Source organism: Puma concolor, chromosome E4 (genome assembly GCF_028749965.1).
Source record: "Puma concolor isolate L17-30 chromosome E4, mPumCon1.1.hap2, whole genome shotgun sequence".
Taxonomy (NCBI): Eukaryota; Metazoa; Chordata; class Mammalia; order Carnivora; family Felidae; genus Puma; species Puma concolor.
In genome coordinates, this window is record NC_141683.1 from 26,571,053 (window position 1) to 26,590,578 (window position 19,526).

The following is a 19,526-nucleotide window of genomic DNA, read 5'->3' on the forward strand; positions in this document are numbered from 1 at the left end:
CCTTTATTCCAACATGGCTCTTCTTAAATGGTGCGTAAGCACACTACAGTCGTATTGAACCAGGGTATCTCCACGGCTGTACGCATCGCCACATGAGTCACTGTATATTTAAAGCTCAAATTGTGCCAACAAGTCTTCCAGGGTAAGACCAACTTCAAGATGGGGGCTGGTGTAGCAGATTCCCTAAGTGCGTGCTGTCTGGTGTCCGTGGAAAACCCTTTTGATTCACTCTGTTGTTAATGCCGACACCCCTCTCCCTCTTTCCATTAAGTGTAGAAAATGAACAAATCGTCTGGCCAGAGTCCATTTTGAACAACTTTTATTATACGTTTAGTGTTCTCTATACAAAAGAAATCAGTTGTTTTTTTTTTTTACAGTGATTCAAAAAAAAATTCTGAATAATTTGGCCTTTTCATTGCTCATGCAGTCAGTTTATAAGTCCACGTATTAGATGGTCCTCCACGGCCCGGAAGTCTTCCCTGCTGAAGGTCACGCGTGACACCCTCAGATTCGCATCTGTCGCTGACAATGTTGGTTAATGCAAAATAACTCGCAAAAAGGAAAGAACATGATGTGAGAGGGGTTAAAACAAGGTCTGCCATGGAGAGTTAAATATTTAACCAATGGAAAAAAGATCAATTTGCAGGTGTGCGGGTACGCGGGAAGGCATGGAATCGTTGGGAAAATATATGCCCACCGAAAGGAACAACTTGGAATGGTTGTGGGAGGGGGCGTGTGCTGGGAGAGGCGGGGCAAAAGGACCTCTGGGGCCAGCATGGGTTGGGGGGGAGGGCAGGACCAGGACAGAAGGCGGCCACGTCACAGGCGACTGATGCTCAGCTCAGGAGGAGTGTGAGTTGGCAAAGAGCTGGGAGCTGGGCAGAGGGACAACACTGACTGAGGACGTCGAATTTGAAGATCAGAACAAAAGAACAGGGGCAGAGCCATCCAATCGGCATCGTTTTTGAAAAAGAAACAGAGTAGGGCACAAAAGTCTGGATTTCTTCTCCCAGATTTTTGTGTTTATTGCTTCACTGAAGTCTTTACATGTGCTGAACTCCGGCCCAGCGGATCCCTCAGCACCCCGTGGCGAGAGCCCGGCGGAGAGAGTGCCCGAGGGACACAGGATGCTGCGGGCCCCAAGTGTCCTGAAACAAGAGATAACCACTCTAGAGTACAGTCTAGACTTCACAGTGACAAACGCCAGTCAGCTCGTCACTCTCTCCTGGCCTGGGTCGGGCCTTAACGGCGCAGCTGGCTTCACCGCAGGCTGCCACAGACTGACTGATCTTGGCCTCAGAAAAACCCTTTGTGTCTTTCATTTTGGGAGGCGTACGGGCAACGCAGAAGTGATAAGAGGTACGGAGAGCGAACCAGCGGGAAGGATGTTAAGTTACACCTCTATTTCCAAGGAGGCAGCTGCGGTGAGACGAAGGAACCCTGGACAAGGAGTCAGAAGGCCTGAGTTCAAGCCCTACCCTCACCCTGATTTACCAGCCATGTGACCTTGGGCCAGCGCCTTCCCATCCCTGGATTTTAGTGTCCTTGTCTGTACAATGAGTCATTCCCATTAGATCAGCTCTGTGATTCCTTTGCATGCTGAAATCTGAAGCTACCAAAACTACTCACCTTGGGACCTACTTCGTTGCCACCCTCATCATTCCAGAACTTCTATTTAATGCTAACATGTTGATAGAGGTGCGCTGATTTGGGGTGTGGCTTGAGACACTGTCTGGTGGGGTCTTGTGGCTTCCCTGCATGGTTGTCCTTTCCCACTGATCCTTCTCTGAACCTGTCTCAGGAAGGCTGTTCTCAACAAGGGGGAGAAGGAAGTGTGCTGGCCTGGCTTGGGCTGAACAGGCCAGCGACAGCTGGAAGGTTGGTCTAAACTCCCATGGGATGGACCCTGCCTGGTTTAAGGGATGGGGCTGCCCAGGAGATCGGCTCTGCCTAGGGCACGCACGGTCTACTCCTGACATTTCAAGGTTTTTCATTCATTCATTTGACTCCTCTGATTTTTTTTTTTTTTTTTTGAAATCAGGGACCTCCCTACATGCTTCTCCTAAGCCACCATGCAAAGCTCCACCAGGATCCTCCAGGTGATTTCTTCCTAGCAGAGCTGTGTGTGTTCGGCAGGGGCTGCAGGAGTGGTGAGCACAAGGTGTCACCAAGGGGGAGCAGGCCCTGTGCCAGCCTCCAGTGCCCTCCCACTGAGAAGTGACTCTCTGGCACCGGCCCTGCTGACCGAGAGCCTGGGGAGCCCCACCTCTTCTGTGTTAGTCAAGCAGCCTTGCAAAGACTGAGGCAAAGTGTTCCACTGCTTCCGTCCTGTGGGCTGTTTGTGACTCTCTGTGGCTTGGATCTGGTCCTGCAAGGGGCTCCAGGAGCCTTAAAGAGCCGCTGCCCATACTGCTTCTGGGGAAGGTGCCCTCTCCTTTGGGTCAGACCCCTTCTCAATTCTGCCTGCAGGAGTCACCCAAACGGGGTCCAACCTGGGTGGCCCCCCTCCCCCTGCCCTGAGCGTCGATCGTACCCACACTTCACATCTCATCTCAAGCGGGCCAGGGTGTGAACTCACGCTAAGGCAATGTCATAATCCATAGCCTTCCCTCTGAAAGTGCCACCTTGCTCTGTGCGTGCGCCAGGCGTGGGCATGCCCGGGCGTGGCTGCTGGGTGTGCGCAGGGCAGGCGGTCCCCTCAGCTGGACCATCCACAAAAAGACTCAGATCTGTTTCCGGCCCTTTTCTCAGGCTGTGTTCAGGGCGACTACGAAAGCCGTATCCGGCCCAGGTTGCAGATACCCCTTGCAGGGTGAACGGTGTTGGCACTGGCTGCTTCTTGGACAGGTGGACACTTCTCCAGACGTTGGGACTTGCCAGGAGGGGGGTGGACCAGATGCCTCCAACCTCCCAGGGCAAAGACAAATGGAACGGGAAAGAGCTAGTCTGGTTTTCCCTTAACCTAACCTTAACCATCTCCTCAAAGCAAGGTAAGGAAAGGTGGGTCCCCTTCACCCGAACCCAGGCGAGGTGGGAGGCAGCTGTCCCCCGGCCCTGCAATGTGCCTCCTCCGGCACTGGCCGTCCTGCCCCTTCAGGTGGGCCCTTGCCCCTTGGTGGGGACAGGTATTTAAAGGCGGGACTAAATATGGGAGACGGCGGCACCAAAATTACAGACAAGTCAAGCAACTTGCCCCCAAGGGCACCTCAAAGAGGCTCGGGAAGCGGTACTGGTCCTGAACCCCACCCTGTGGTCTCTGACCATCCTGGTCCTGAGGTCTACGTGGTCCCCAGGGCCATGCGCTCTCTCTGAAGCTTCTCCCTTTGAGCCTGGAGCCGCTAGTGGCTTAAGCATTCGTCATGCTCCAGATCAGTGCCCACTGTGGACTGTCAGCCTTGTGAGGCGGGCGCTGCCTCCGACTATTCACCATGGTACCCTCTCCAGGTCTCGGATCCCAGCTCAGACTGGATGTTCGAGACTACCTGGAGCCCACGAACGGACACACGAGGAAGGCCACAGCTCCTGCGGCTGAGTACTGCAGGTGGGACGGCAGCTCAGGCGGTGGGACTTCTAGGGTCGCTGCAAGATGACCCACACTTCCCCCGCCCCCCACCCCCAACAGCCAGGCAGGCGGAAGCACCGTGGAAGCACTGCCCGTGGTTGGTACGTTTGCAGGTGGTCGCTCGAGAGCCCCGGCCGGCAGGGAGCGCTGGCCCACACTGCCTTCCTGCTGAGCTGGGTGGGCTCCACTCTGGGCTCCCTCTTCCCGCGAGGGCTGCTCCCTAACCCTGCAATCCACACGCCTCAGTATCTCTGCCTGGGGAGAACGGGTTCCCCGGGCTCAGGCTGGCTCTTGCCTGCCGGGAGGGCTGTGACGGGCGGCAGTGCGGGCAGCGTTCAGTATTCCCAGCACGACAGCCTCTCAAAGCGGCTGCTGGCCCTGCCTTCCTACGCGGAGGGGGATGGCTCAGAGCTGGCGGGACACAAACGAGGAGCGGACAGCTAAGGGAATCCTCTCTCCCCAAGACCCCATGGCAGCACAAGCCCTTCTGCGGTCACCGGCTGTGCGGCAGTCACGGGACATCGCACGGTCCTCCCGCCCTACAGGCCTGCTTTCGGTGCAACATGGAATGAGGGCCTGAGAAACGGGCTAGTCTGCTCAGATCCAGAGTGTTTTCTGGAAAGGCTTGTCTTTGAATTCAGTTCGCAGGCACTCTTCCCTGACGTTCCCTTGAGGGACTCTGGGCAGACGCTGCAGGCATGCCCCGCTGTATCCAGGCAGGTGACAGAGGAAAGCCAGGGGAGGGGGCCCCTGAGCTCACTCCTAGCCCCCCGTTATTCACCCTGTCCCCTTTCACCACGAGAGGGCTGCCCCCCAGGCTCCTAGGCTGCAAGCCTGGCCACGGCCTGGGCCAAAGGACAGCTACTTGCCCTCGGGTTCAAATAGCGTAATTGGCTCAGCTCTAGGCTATGATTTCTCACCCGCGGACAGAGTGTGTGTGTCTATGGGCTTGACCCTCACTGACTGCTTATTAAGTGATGCAAGCAGTGCTAATACCTTTGTGGCTTGAACGTGTGGCAGACGATGGTTTAATAAGTTCTCTGAAGGACACAGCCCTGTTCCTGCCCAGGCTGCCCCCCCGGCAAGCAGCTGGAGGCTCTAATCGGACGCTGTGCGTGTGGCCATTCCTAGGGGTCAGCCTCACCCTCCCGAAACCGACTCTAGCTGCAGCCACAGCTACCGGGCTGCTCTTAGGCTCAAGATCTCTCTCTGAGGCTAGGTACCTTTGGTTTCAAAAACGGATTAGGTGGGGAGGACGAAGGCAGAGCCTTCGGTCTCTGAGAACTGCGGTCCGCGAGGGTCTCCATCTGGGGCCACGGGTGGCAGGGCACGTGTCGAGCGGCTGCTTCTGGTTCTGCTGTGATGCTCGCATAGGCCGCCCCGGTCTCCTTGAGACAGACGTTGCTGGAGGCTTCAAGGCTTGCAGGGAGGGGCTGGGAACCTGGGAACTGCAGGGCCGGAATCAGAGCTGCATAAGGCATACGAAGGGCGCGGAGTCCCCAGGCCAGGCTCTACAGCACTGTCAGCGCGGTGTTCCCGCGGGCTCTCCTGATATGTAAATACCCCAAGGAAAGGACACACTGGTTCAGTCTCAGGGGCAGCCGGGCCCCATCCACGCACCGTGTAAAACACCGGTTTCAGCATCGTACAGAATTGAGCGAGATGCTATCTGCTAGAGGCGAAAGGGGAGCACCACCTGTCACCCCCAAACACACCAGCAAAGCTTTTGCGTCACGTGGTCCTATCTCTGTGAGGACAGCGGTGGAGAGCCCCGACCAGGTGGCGGGGGGCGCCCTCTGCCCTCCACGCAGCAGGCCAGGTCCCCTCTCCCACATCCTGGGTTTCACTGATGGGGAGGAAGGATGTCGAAACCCAGTCCTTTTCTTCTCTCTGGAGGTGAGCCCAGCTCCCCAGGGACCGGACGCCCGATTTTCTTCTGCTTGAGGTACACGGTCACTGGAGTTGAAGTCTTTCCCATCAGCGCCCACTCCTGTTCCTCAAACTCCTTCTTCAAGAGTCAGTGCGGTTCTTGTCTTGGACGCTCTGGAGGAAGGGGCAGGGTGAGAGCAAGGAGCAAGAGGTAAGCCCACCTCCCAAGTGACCCAGAGCGAGGCGAGGCGGCCTGCCCACTCTCTCCCTGCCAAAAATACTGTCATTTTCCAGAAAGGAGCCAAGCCCAGCTCAGCAACTGACAAGGCCAAGGCGAACGGGTTGGGGGCAAGGGGAGGCATATGGCGAGAAAGGCATCCTTCGGAAATACATTGGCCCAGTGGTGGTTTGAATACTACAGCTTTTCTGTCTGTTCTTTTACAGATCGATCCTTCTGCCTCTCTGGGGGAGAATCCACTCATTCTTTCCTCATCCAGGGACATTTGTTCACCAGGAAAAGAAAATGGAGACGCTGGGTCTGGGGGGGGGGGGCGGGGGGGGAGGCGGGGAAGATGCACAAAGCAAAAACAAAGACAACGCAAAGGGCCGTAACCAACAGAAACTGGTGAGTGTGTATGCCAAGGTCAAGGGCGGGCAGTGGGGGTGGAAGGCTCAAGGTGGCTGTGAAGCTGAGCAAAGGACTGGGGTCCCTCCAGCTGAGCTTAGCCAGGACTCTAGCTCTCCCACATGGTGGCACCTCGGGGGTGCAGGGGGGGTCAGCGGGAGGGGGCTTGTGGTTGGCTGGGTGGTCACTGGTCCTCACAGCTTGGCAGACCCCCACGTGGTACCCTTGTCCCTGAAGGTGGTGGGGGCTGTGTGGCAGGTCTGTAGTGGCTTCATCTCCCCCTCTCCCCTCCTCCCACTTGCAAAGTAGTGGCTGTGCCCTGGGCGGAGGGGCTCCATCAGGCCAGAGAATAGATGGCGTTGACAGGTGACGTGGCCTCCGAACTTTCATTGCCCTCTGTCTCCTCCTTGTCCTTTTTGACCGTGTACTGGCCGATGAAGGAGCCGTCCTCATTGAACTGCCCCTCGCCACCCTCGCCATAGTCCACCAGGCTGTCGTCACTCTCCTGTTGCTTGATGGTGCCGTCCAGGGACGTCTGGCTGCCCTGCAGGGGCTTGTTGTCCTCGTCACTGGCCGGAGAGAGACAGAGAATCAGGGCCTGGCCCAGCCCGGTGCGGCTTAAACCCACGCGGGGCGGAACAGGGCCGCTGGCCTCTTGCCAAGCCTATGTACTACACAGCTCAGGGAGGGTAGGACCTCAGAGGTCATCAGTCAACTCCCCCCGGCCCTCCCCTGCCTGGCTGGTTGACAGAAGGGAGCCTGAGGCCTGGAGACGACAGGCGTCTTCCCCAAGCTGAGGCGACAAGTTGGTGCAGAGCTGGGCCTGGAGCCCACATTTCTTTTCTTTCTTTCTTTCTTTCTTTCTTTCTTTCTTTCTTTCTTTTGCCGGGGATTATGATTTTAATTTTTTTTTTAATTTTTTTTCAACGTTTTTGGGACAGAGAGAGACAGAGCATGAACGGGGGAGGGGCAGAGAGAGAGGGAGACACAGAATCCCTCTGAGCCATCAGCCCAGAGCCTGAGGCGGGGCTCGAACTCACGGACCGCGAGATTGTGACCTGGCTGAAGTCGGACGCTTAACCGACTGCGCCACCCAGGCACCCCATGATTTTAATTTTTTATGGAGCCCACACTTCTGGACACACTTCAGGAGGCTGTGCTACTCTCTGGGGTAGGAGTGGGCAGAGGACAGCCACCCCAGAGCGAGGAGAGTCGTGTGCTTGTCAGACCAGGCAGGGCCAGAAGGGTCAAGGAGCTGGGGCCCCAGTCGCACGTGCGTCACTGCGTGGCTCTGTGGTCTTGGGAAAGCCTTTCCTCTCACTGGGCCTTAGTCTCTCCATCAAGAGGGGCTGAACTAGCTTTGAATCTCTGTGATCTGTGTGGCTCTGTCTACAAAGGCTCTGTCCTTGACAAGAAAGCAATGGGCCGGGGCCACTGAGAAACAAACCTCTCCCTGCCTCTGCCCTTCTCGTCTTGGTGTGGTTTCTGTCGGCTCTCTGGTTTACCAGCGAGCAGGTGCTCTTGCCTGGGGGCAAGCGAAAGAGGGTGCAACGCGGGGAGGGGCACGCACACGAGCGTGTGTCGCCAGCAACTTGAGACAAAGCCCGGCGAGTCTCAGGGGGTCCTGCCCAGCCTCCTTGGAGGCCCCCGGGTCCTGCCCCTCAGCCCCTCCTGGGCAAGGGGAGCTGGCAGGCTGGGGGCTAAAGTGGCATCTCTGGGGCGCCTGGGTGGCGCAGTCGGTTAAGCGTCCGACTTCAGCCAGGTCACGATCTCGCGGTCCGTGAGTTCGAGCCCCGCGTCGGGCTCTGGGCTGATGGCTCAGAGCCTGGAACCTGTTTCCGATTCTGTGTCTCCCTCTCTCTCTGCCCCTCCCCCGTTCATGCTCTGTCTCTCTCTGTCCCAAAAATAAATAAAAACGTTGAAAAAAAAATTTTTTAAAGTGGCATCTCTACCCGCTGGGATGCCTGCTGTGCCCCGCCCCCCGGAAGTGAGACACCCCCAGCAGCCAGTGTCTGCTCAAGCGCCACATCCCCTCCCTTGGCTGCAAAACTCTCTGCCCTTTTGGCTCGGAGGGGGTCCAGGTGCTGCTGGCTGCACTTCAGAGGGGAGACGGCCCCCCCCGCAGGAGGCAGCCGGGCCACCAGCGGGAATCTGGGTCCCGGCAGGCGGGACCACAGCGGTGCCAGGCGGTATGGGCAGACACACAACGTCCCCTCCCTGGCCCCCGGGCCACGCTTAGCCCTTTCTGGACGTGTGTGGAAACAACCGGCTGAGTTGCCATTATAGTCGGCACTGCGTGTTGGCTTCTAACGGCAGTGCTGGGCAGGGACAGCTGTCAGGGGAGGGTCTGGAGCCAGAGCCTGAACTGGGTGTTAGTAGATGGAAAGCTATTAGCCCGCTCCCTCTTGTGCTCCATGAACTCTGCCTGCCTTCTCCGATGGCAGCGCTACGGGAGAGGCAGGCCTAGTGAGGCAGGCAGGTCTCTAGAGCTAACCTGAGTCTCGATGGGGAGTGGGGCTCACGTTTTGAAATGAGCAGCTTCTAATTACTGGGTTCTTGCCCCATTCACCGACCTTTTTCACATGTACTCCTTCCCAGGAGCGTGGGGATTGTGTCTATGTGCTTCTAGGGGATTCCAGGGACCTAAGCCAAATGCGGCCAATGGCCCAGCTCGGGTGGGAGGCAGAGGGAGGGGTTCTCGGTGTGTCAGATTCTTGTGGAGAATGAGGATCTCAAGCTGGGAAGAAAGACCTCTTCTACGGGAAGCTCGAAAGGAACCAGGATGACAGGGGGGCCCTAGACAGCTGTCTGCCCATCTTCCCCGAGACCCTGGAGAAACAGGTGGGCACACAAGTCAGAGAGAAGCAGACCCACCAGAGAGGTGCTTCACTGCTGAGCCCAAACCGAGGCGCGTGTGTGCGTGGTGTGTGGGCCCGTGGATGCATCTGTGTGTGTATATCCAGCCTCAGTGTGGGTGGGCCAGGGGAGCGGGTGGGGAGAAGGCAGGTGTTCTTGCCCAACAGCTTTGGTGTCTGGGGGAGGAGAGGCGCCTGAGGAAGCAGCTTCTCATAGCACAGGTTGCCTGGCCCTGAATACGAGGAGGGCCTCACCCGTCTTCTATGGCTGCGCTGAGGGTCTGGGGGAGGGAAGTTCCATGTCCTTCAGAACTGATGGCCAGGGAATAGCTCTCAGCCCCTGGGGAAGATGGGCCCCAGGAGGGGTGCTGAGGACAGTCAGGGGAGGGGCCTCTCGTGTTTGCCCTCGTAAGAGGCTCTTGGAGATGTCGGGACTGGATGGATGGACGTTCGTAAGCGTCCAGATGGACTCCTGGGTGGGCAGTGTCTTTGCCGCCCGTTGAGCTGACTCTGCCTGTCCGGCTGCTGCTGAGCACGGTGGCGGAGGCCGAGGATAGGATAAGGAGAGGTCAGGGGAAGGCGGGGTGATGTCACCCCAGGGAGTAACAGGGTGGGGGTGGGGAAGCAGGGCTCCGATCAGAGCATTTCCTTCCGCCCACCTTGGTCTGGGAATGAGACTCCAGGACCCGCCCAGCATCTTTCCTTAACTCAACGTACATTTGCCATCAAAAGGGAGATTACAACTTTGTCACGCCCGATATGAAGGCCCATCCAGGTCTGATGGGGGTTGTGATGTTGCCCACTAGCAGTAACTGGAAGTCGGGCCCCTGGCTTCTCCAGCTGTGCCACCAGCTCACTGGGTGGCAGATGTGGGTGGGCGTCCTGGGCAGGTCACTTCCCTGCCTGGGCCTCAGTCCTCTGATTTGAGACGGGCACTGGCCAGAGGCCTCTCCAAGGCCTGTTCGGGGCTAGAGCCCAGAGATATCATTCAAGTTCATGAGGAAAAGGTCTAGAAACTCCCCACCCACCACATCTAACACTACCCCTCATTTCTCACGGAGTTGAGCTCTCAAGACAACGTCCATTCCCCGGGCGGTTGTCTACAGGGTCAGGGTGGGGGTGTGGGCAGAGAGAAAGCCAACAGCTCGTTTCGTAGCAAGGGGGTTCCCAGCATGTGCTCTCGCAGTAAAAAGGTGAAAACATACAAATAAGGAGCTCGAAAAAATCTGAGTTGTGCAGCTGAATGAATGAAATGCTGTTCCTCAAATCAGCGTCGGTCTTGCCTTCAAGGAGGCAGCCGTGTCCGGCGCCATCAGGACGAGCAGAGGCCGTCCGAGAGGCAGAAGTGACAGACTAATGGATGACAAGGGGGCAGTGAGGACAGCCGCCTACCCGACGCGGGGGTGACCAGGAGTCAAACAGATCACACACCTGTAGTCAAAGGAGCCATCCTCTTCCTTGGGGTCTTCAGGGCCAAGGGGAACATCCTTCTTTTCTCGCACTTGGTCGGTAAGAGAAGCAAAGACACAGACACGATGATTATGCCTCTGCTCCTTGGGACCCTGACTGCACGGTCAAGGCACCACCTCTGGGCTCAGCAACACTCTCCCTCTCAACGAGGCGTCATCAATGCCTCCCTCGTCCTTCCCTGGTTTCACCGGGTGTCAAGTTCATGGCGCCACTGCTTCCTCATGGCTGCGGTTTCTGCACATCTCCACTGGCAGCTGAAATGTCCTCCCACCTGGCTCCCCACCACCTCTCCGTGAGGTTGGCCACAAACACCCAATGGATGCGACCCTCCCTTGGTCTGCCCTCTCTTATCATAATTTGTGTCTGTCTCTTAAAAGCCCCTAGCAGAGTGCCCTGGGCAGAGGGCAGAGGGCCCTACGCTCCGTACGCACCTTCAGGAATGGAAAATGCTTTCACATCTGTGACCTCACTTGTTTGTGCAACTCCCTGTCCCTATACCTCCTGTGTGATTTTGTACACACCCCTCCAAGGCCCTGTTTCATGCTGTGACGTTCCTTCTGTGCCCAATGCAGTGTGTTGAGGGACCGATCATCTTTCTTCTGGTGTCCTGAGCACTCAGCACAGAGCCTGGCACACAATGGACACTTACGCGGATGGCTCTTTATGTATCCTTCCTGAGGTACAGGGCAGGAGAATCGCCCCATTTAAGGAGAGGGAAACTGAGCCCTTGGAAAATGAAGAACATGTCATATAACTAATTAGTAACTGAATAAAGTCTAGAGTGAAAGCTAGAGCCCAGGCCTCATGGTTCACTCATCTTTCTACTGGACCAGGGCCCTACCCTGTATCTGGAGGGAAGGCAGTAAGCCTTGAGAGCTTTCTGGAATGGAACACTTTCTACACGGGCAAAGGACGGCTCAGAGTTTATCTGATGCGTGGGGGGTTGGGGGTGAGCTCAGTAAGGCCGTTCTACTCCGACTGTAGAGCTTTCTCTCTTATAGAAGAAAAACAATCCCCACGCAGCACAACCAAGTGAAAGAAAACGTCATTTGCCAATGAAGAATTAGAATTTCCTGCCCTTCCTCACAAACAGACATGTGCCTCACTTCAAGGAGATTCTTTAGAATCCTGGGGTCTGAGGGAATGTGGGCAGGGGAAGGAAATAAAAGAATCTTCTCTCTGAGTTGAGTTTTAGGGGGCCCCCGGAGGAGGACTTGTTTAGAGGCCGGGAGAGGCAGGCATTTGGGGAGCACGGGCTGTGCTTTAGGGGGCAGGGAGTAATTTCATTTTGCAGACCAGCAGGATTTTCACTCTCTGGGTCATCCATTATCCTGTCTCCTGTCATCCTACCCACCCCCTCACAGACAGATGGCTTTCTTGCCCCTGTTTGAAAAACAATCAATATTTCCAGAAGCACGAATGCCAGAGGTCCTTGTCCTTGACCTTGGTTTGTCTGGGCTGGTGGTTCTTGAGGCCCCCAGAAGAGAAATGGCGCTTTGGGACTCTCTGGGAAGCCCCAAGCTCCTTCAGGACCGAGGGAGTCTGTATCACGCAAGCCACCCCTCAGCCTCTGCCTGCCCTTCACGCAGGAGCTCCTGAGCCTCTGTTGGGGTATCTGTCATTACAGCCCAGTGACCGAGAGCCTCACGGGTGTGCTTCTTCCCTCCAGACCCTCCCCTCTCCATTCTCTCTCTCGCAGAGAAAATACCTTTCTTCCTTCCTCCTTCCTTGGGACACAGGATCCTAATGGGATTCAGGTTGAAACAAGTCAATTTGCTAAGCAGATGGATGGTGTGCCAAGGGGAGGGAAGGTCATTCTTAATAGGAGCCAGCGTTCCTTCTAGCCCCTCTTTGGAGCTGCCTGGACCACGCCGTCCGCCCACCTTGGGCGAGCTTAATTAACTCAAGTGCTCTCCGGCACCTCTCAGATGCACAGACCAGGCAGGAGGACTGTACGTCCGAGCTCGGCAGGGGTTGGGCTCACGGGGAGAACAGAACCCCCCCCCCCCCCCCGGACCTGGCGGCTCCCAGGAAAGCCTGCCGGCCCCACCCCCCCAAGCCCACTCGCCTGTTACATCTTACCTGGATACTTGCCACCTCGACTTCTCTTGATGAAACAGACAATGAGCAGGATCAGTACCAGGAGGGCGATGGCGCACATGAGCCCGATGAACCAGCCCTGGGTGGCGATGTCCGCCTGGTTGTTGGTGTAAGCTGGTGGGGGAGGGAGGGCCGGAAGCAAACACGTGAATGACTTCCCACGGGAGAAGGTGAGGAGGGGAAGGTGAGGGAAGAACGGCTATTTCACGTCGATGTTCCTCCTGGAGCCTTATGCTACCACCTAGCAGCCCTCTGGCCCAAACTACCCCACAACAGGGACAAAGAGAAAATAATTAAAGAGCCAAGGTCAGAAGGTCAGAAAAGAGGCACAGGAAAGGGGTAGAGGGAGCAGAAATAAGCAGCAGAAGGCTGAACAGGTCCTTCAGGAAGGGAAAGTGTCCTAAGGACGGGGCATGGGGTTCTTGCAACCCAGACGGCTGGTCACAGCCCTGTGGGGACTGAGGGAAGGCCGGGATCGGCCCCGGAGGTACGATTCCCCGCGGACGAGCTTGGGGTGAGGAAACGGGACTCTGCTACCCACCAGGGAACGGGGGCCATGGTTAACATGGCAAAAACCTGTCAGAAGAACACCTTCGCAGGCCTGCACAGGCACAGGATGGCAACCTTTCCCACCAACCTGGCCCCAAAGCCAACCGGGCTTCTGGGCAGTGGGTCTGGGCAGGGTGTGGCTCCAGGATGCCCTGTGCCTTCTCACGCTCCCCCAACTGGATCGGGCGCTCCCTGACAGCAGAGACAGTCCCTGTGCGGGTACCCGGATGGGCTGGCGGCACGGTGGGGGCCGGGGCCGTGCCTCCAGCGTCCAGCCACTTGCAAGCCATTTCCAACGCGTGGAGGTCCCCCCCGCCCCCGCCACCAATCCCCATGACAATGAGTCCCTCTCTGTCCCTTCCCAGTGCTCGTGAAGACATGTCCCCGTGTGGGCTGACCCCTTCACAATCCAAGGGGCACTTGGGTGGGCCAAGAGGACAGCAGCTCAGGTGTCCTCTGCAGGTATTCTGGATGACCCAACGGTTGGCATGAGGGTTTGGGAAGGGGTGTGGCGTGGGCAAAACCCACTCACCCTACTCCTTTCTGTGGATTAGAGAACAGCAGCGGCTCCCAGCCTGCCACGGAAACCGAGACTTGGGAGGAGCGGCAGGATCCAAGCAACTGAGCCAACTCAAAGTAGCCCCGGGACCAGCCTGGTGAGCCGAGGGGCGTCTCACAGAGCCAGGTGACGGCAGGGTCCCAGAGAGCCCATGGAGCCCCGGGCCAAGGCACGGGACCTCCTCCTGGGGACGAGCACGAGGAACAGAGGGGTGACCAGGAGCCCTCATGCTCCAGGGTCTCCATCACATGCTTTTTTGTGGGGGAGGGGTCTGGGTGCGATCCTACCCTTTGCTCTTCCCGGGCACAGAAACTGTCTTTAGAGCCTTCTCTGTGCCTGGGCAAGGGAATGCACCAAGAAGAGGGTGGACAAATGGGGCAGACTGACAAATAAGTGCTTTCGTGCTCTCTGTGCTCTGGCTGCCCTGGCGTGATTACCCGATCTGTGTATGTTGTGTGGGGATGGCCCATCCCTCCCACCCCTACCCCTGCAGGCTCTTCCATGAAAGGTGCTAGAGAGATCCTCCCCAAGCCCCTCAGAGGAGCAAACCACTTCCTTGCTTCAACCCTCCAATGCTTCCCATTGTTACTGGGTGAAAAGCTAGATTTCTGTCCTGTCCTCGCAGGCCCCACCCAAGCTGGCCCCGGACATTTCTCCAGTCTGGTCTTCTACCCTCACTCCTCTAGCCACACTGGCCACTCATGTCCCTACCTCAGGGCCTTAGCATCTGCCGCTCTTTCTTCAGATGGCCGCCTCGGCAAATGTCACCTCCTCTTAGAAAGGCCTTCCCAGACCTTCACAGCTAAAGCCAAAGCCCCCTCCCCCAACCAGCCACTCGGGGTTTCTCTCTCTCTCACAGCACCTGTTCCCACTGGATACGGTCCCACTATCACAGTGCACACTCAGAAGCACCTCCTGTGGGCTAGTCACGGCTCTGAGTACGTCTCCACCCAGCATCTAATTCGATCCTCACAATCCCATCAGGTAGGCTTTATTAGCTCTATTTTACCGATGAGAAAACTAAGGCACAGAGATTTTACGTGATTTGCTCAAGGCAAAGAGCTCGTAAGCTACGTGTTCCTCGACTGGGCCTTTGCTGCTGCCCGCCCATCTCTCCATCCCCCTCTCACCATCCTCCCACACTGCTCCTCCCTCTCCGCGCTGCCCCACGCTACCCTCTCCCTGGGTGGGCAGCTTTCCCCCTTCCACTCAGGTGACCACCGAAACCTCAGAGTCTCCACAGCTGTCCCTTCCTCCATGGCACTGGTGGCAGCTCTCCCTTCCTGGGTGGCTCAGTCCTAGAAGGACGTCAAGCCCTCCAGCATCTTCCTCTTTGCTGCCTCCTCCCTTCTGCTCTTAAATACAGCGAAGCTTCCAGCATCTTAAAAGAAAAAGCCTAGAGGCAGCCGCCAGTCTTTTCAGCTCTAGCGCAGGCACTGTCCTTTTACAGGTGAACTCCTTCACCTTGCACGGTCTCCAGTTCCTGTCACCATCTTTCTCCGATCCCGACGGGAAAACCTCAAGCCCCTCCCTACTCAGTGCTTCAACTGCTATCATGGAGTGGGTCTTTCCCCAAACGACCTCTACAGCCTTGGCTCCTCCCCTCACCTGTCCTCCGGTCCTCACTTTCCAACGGGCGATCCCTTTGTTCACCTCGCATTGTCCCTCCAGCCAGTTCTGCAGCTGTAAGCCCAGTGCTCCCAGCTAACATCCTCCCAACATCTCCTCCGGTGCCCTGTCTGCTTGACACATGGTGTATTATGCTCTCGGGACACCTTTGTCATGCCTGGTCTTCCGGGCACTTGGTTCTTCCCATCCCTGCATCTCCCCCTCCCCCCCCCCCCCACACCTATGCCCTTCTTGATCTCTACCTTTCCACATTCCACCCCACCTTCCCGAATCTCCCACTCCTCCGGCTTACAGCAATCTCAGAATTCACCCGTCTACTTCACGAAATGTAATACTCAGTTGCTCTGTTTCCTGGGTCCTGATTTCCAACTATACTATTCAAGGCTTGAGAACAGGGGAGTCTTTGAGCCCCCTAGGGCTTAGCACGATGCTGGTCACATAACAAGTAGGCGGTGAACACTTATGAATGATCAGTTTAATCCTAATTTAATATGGTTAGCTTGGGATACCGACCGGGGTCACTGGGAAATTGGCTTGGCCATGCGCCACACCCCGAGTCTGGGTGGTGGTTCCTGTCCTTTGCAGAGCATTTGGTTCGTAGGTGTGCAGTGGACCTGTTTGCTCCCCAACAAGCCACCTCCACGAGCCTCTTGGGAGAGAAGGTCACAATTCCAGGGAGAGTGGCCACACGGGCAAAGAATTTTCTGTGAGGTTTGGACACAGAAGCCTGTTCAAATCCAAGTGGGTGTTGTAACTATGAGTAGTGCTGGATGTTAATTAAATTTTTTGTGGAGGTCATTTTGCAATATATACATATATCCTATCATCATATTGTACGCCTGAAACGAATACAATGTTATATGCCAACGATATCTCAGAAAGAACCCAAACCCAAACCCAAACCCGAACCAAATGGGATCTGGGGTAAGGTGGGTTCAACTGGACCCCATTAAAATGATTTAGTTTCTCAAGTACCAAGAGCAATTTAGGACCAGATGATCTCACGGAGGACGTGACCCGACAGAGTGGACTCTGAGAGACGGAAGGCACTGTAGGGAGGTTTCAGGGTATTACATTTGGCCGCCGACACCATTCTTAATCGATCTGTTCAACGTGTTTCAAGATTCCTAATGGACACAGTAATGACAATGTTCAAAGACCAGGGTGTGCTTACACTCACCACCTTCCCCTGGAACAGGGAGCCAGAACAGCACCTGCTCATCCGGCCCACAACGTCTGGCCAACTCAGGTCCAAGTGCCTCTGACTCTAGACCAGAGGCCGTATTTTGTGTGCCTTCCACACCACCCCCTACAAGACTGCTCAGCAATGGGCCATTCGTCTGCAAGACAGGCAGTTCTCACGACTCAAAGGCCAGTCACTCAACGTCCGCAGAAGAATTACATTTCACAAACAGGGGGAGGTGAGCAAATACAACAGGGGCAGACTTCCTTCAAATGCACTTAGGCTTAGCTGCTCTTACTTAAGGACCATCCGATGCCTCTGTATCACCACCGTGCCCCATCCCGGGTTTCTTCCAAACACAGCAGGAAACTGACCACAGTGAGGTCCCCTAATGTCCTTCCTCCCACTTTCCTGAGGTCTGAGGCAGTCTGCTGTCTGTCCCACTGGCCCACTGTCAGCACCTGCGTGCTGCCACCTCGCCCCACCCTGCTGACCCCAGCTGACCCCAGGACAGAAGAGCTCATGAGCCCCTTAGAGTCCAGGGCTATGTGTGTGTGGCCCCTTGGGTCTCTTTGGCTTTAAAAGCTTCAAGGAGGTGATTAACTTTCCATGTGGGATCTTTCCGGTGAGGGTCAGGGAACCAGTTAGCATTCCTCGTGGTTTCCTTCTATTTCCCCCTGAACCACTGCTGTGTGTCTGGGTCTGTGGACTAAAGTGACGGCCTGTGGTCACCTAAATGACCAGTGGTCAGACCCAGAGATGCTCATAAACTCTTGCTTCGATGAGACCCTGGGACCTAGGGAATCATGTGAAGTTGGCTTTGGACTCCACCCGCAGGATACACAGCGTGCGTTTTCGAAGAATCCGGACCCACACAGGCACACACAAACTTGAGAAAAGGAACATATTTCCTTTCCCTGTGTGGTTTGCACATAGTAATTTTTAGCCAGCCAGTGAGGTAAGCGAACAATATGTACTCAGAGCTCGGGTCACCAACCTGCCCACCCCGGCGTGCACCCGGAGGAGTCTGGGAAAACTCACTCTGAAAGCAATCTATCAGGATCAGTCTCTCCAGACCAACCACAGGAAAAGAGAGAAGAACACTGAGTCAATGTTCAGAAGTGTATTATCCATCATCTTTTTTTTTTCCTCCCCGTACCGCATGTTTGATACCTAGAGGCAGACTGGGACATCCCTGAGGGCGGGGACTGGCCCTTTTCTCCCCGGTTCTTTCTCTTCAGCCCTCACTCTCAGCCCCAGGACTTAGCCCCGGGAGAAGTCTAGAAGCAGACTGCACTGGCTTTCGTAACCTTCCCTAGGAGGCGGTTCCAGGCTCGAACCTTATCTGTGCCTCCTGCCTCTGTGCTGGACTCAAGTTGATAATGAAGCAAAATTAAACGCACGCGCCGATGAGCAAGAGCTTGAGACCCCGACTGGGTCGGGCAGAGCCCAGCCACCTGCTCTACTTGGTCAACTGTCCAGTTCCCTTGCCTGGCTCCCAAGCTGGCCTGGCCCCTCGCTCAGACGTCCTGCCTGAGTTGGCTGGGCTAGCCTCAAGCAGGCAGCCGGACTCAGACTCCCTGAGCCTTGACAGCATGAACGTGGGCAGGATAGGCCGGAGGCATGGGGAGGAGGTTGGAACGTCCAGACCAGGAGGGACCAGGCTAGAAGGGGTGGAGTGAGACATTTATACAATTGGGTGGTGAATCTCAAGATGCAGGCTACCAGGATCAGCCTGGCCACAGGAAGAGTAATGAATAACGGAGCCAACATTCATAAGGTCATATGAATCATTGTGTGTTTCTCCCCACCCCCGCCATGCTCATATCTCCTAACCTGCACCTGATTAGGACATCCTGGGGGCAGGACCTGGTCCCTTTCTCTCTTTGGCTCTTTCCCCCCACCTTCACCCTTTGCCTCAGGGCTTAGCACGGCCACCTGCCCGGCTGACCGTGAAGATACACACAAACAGATGAGCAGGTGGCCTCAAGTCTCCAGACTGCCTACCCGCCCAGACCTTATACCATTTACTGAGCCCCTAGTGACCTGTTCATTTGGCACACTGAGGTTGCTTCTCTAGCTACAGCCGAAGTCCCTTTTGAGCCAGGACTATCCTCCTCCTGGAGAGCTCCTTCCTCTTCCCCAGCATGACAGAAAGTCAACTACTTTTAAGCCATGGCAAACTGGGGACAAAAAAACTAAACCAGGATAAAGCCCCGAACAATTCATGTCACATACTTTGGAACTTTTTTTTTTTTTTTTTTTAAACAGATGACAGTGGCAGGGCAGTGACACACATGCCGATCCTGGGAAGATTTCTGGGTCAAGACCCTTGGGTGGCCCTATCCCTTAATTCCACGTCCTGTGCGCACAGGGCAGGCTGCTCTGCACTCCGGCAGCCCCCAGACCGACTCGCAGCGCCCACGATCGCACACACACCAAGCCCTCGTGTTGCCGGCACAGCCAGGGGGCCAGGCGGCCTCCTCTGTCCTCGTTTCCTTCTGACTCCCCATGCGTCGCCACAGGGTCAGAAGGGCACTCTCCACTTCCGCTGTGCATGCACTCTGGCTCCTCCTGGCTTTCTGGGAGCTGCGGACTGACTAAGAGCTGAGACACGCCATGCAAGGTGGGGAATGGGTGGGATGAATCTTCTTTCCAAGGAGAAGAGACAAGCAGGAAGCTGAGGATGGAATGAAATGCCCCATGCTTGCAGGGGACGGCCAGGCCAGATCCCCTCTCACCTGTACTGGTCATAAAGGTGATGACGGTACTGCTGATGCCCTCGTTGTCCCGGGAATAAACGCGCAACGTGTATGTCATCCCGGGATAGAGGTCTGTCAGCTGTATAGGCTGGGCCTGGGCCTTAACAGGGACAGTTTTTTTCGTATGGTTGCCTGGGGAACAGAAACCTCAGTCAGCCTAGGGCCAGGCAGGAGGAGCTGGGGAGGCAGTGCTTAGGGTCCTGGTCACCTGTCAAAGGCAGAAGCGTGGGGGATGGGGCCGGGCCATCGCGCAGACTAGGAGGTCACCAGGCAGCGCCACCAGCCCTTCCACGCGACGCTGACTCTCCTACGTGACGACCCTTCAGCCAACGGCACTATTCTTTCTCAAGCCTTCTTCCCCCA

The 19,526-nt window shown here is 56.3% G+C and overlaps 1 protein-coding gene across 18 annotated transcripts in view; it reads right to left on the reverse strand.

The window, feature by feature from the left end:
* Window positions 1-302: 302 nt before the first annotated feature.
* The window catches only part of NFASC (neurofascin), a 182,065-nt gene continuing 162,841 nt past the window's right edge, over window positions 303-19,526 (reverse strand). For 10 of the 18 annotated variants that reach the window (XM_086693729.1, XM_086693726.1, XM_086693734.1 and 7 more), the window contains 4 exons: window positions 19,143-19,295; window positions 12,464-12,595; window positions 10,343-10,412; window positions 303-6,625 (listed from right to left, as the gene is read on the reverse strand). In XM_086693729.1, coding sequence (XP_086549855.1) covers window positions 6,394-6,625; window positions 10,343-10,412; window positions 12,464-12,595; window positions 19,143-19,295 — 587 coding nt within the window. In that variant the 3' untranslated portion in view covers window positions 303-6,393. The remainder of the gene's footprint in view (window positions 6,626-10,342; window positions 10,413-12,463; window positions 12,596-19,142; window positions 19,296-19,526) is intronic. The other 8 variants (XM_086693741.1, XM_086693740.1, XM_086693739.1 and 5 more) reach the window with 1 other exon arrangement.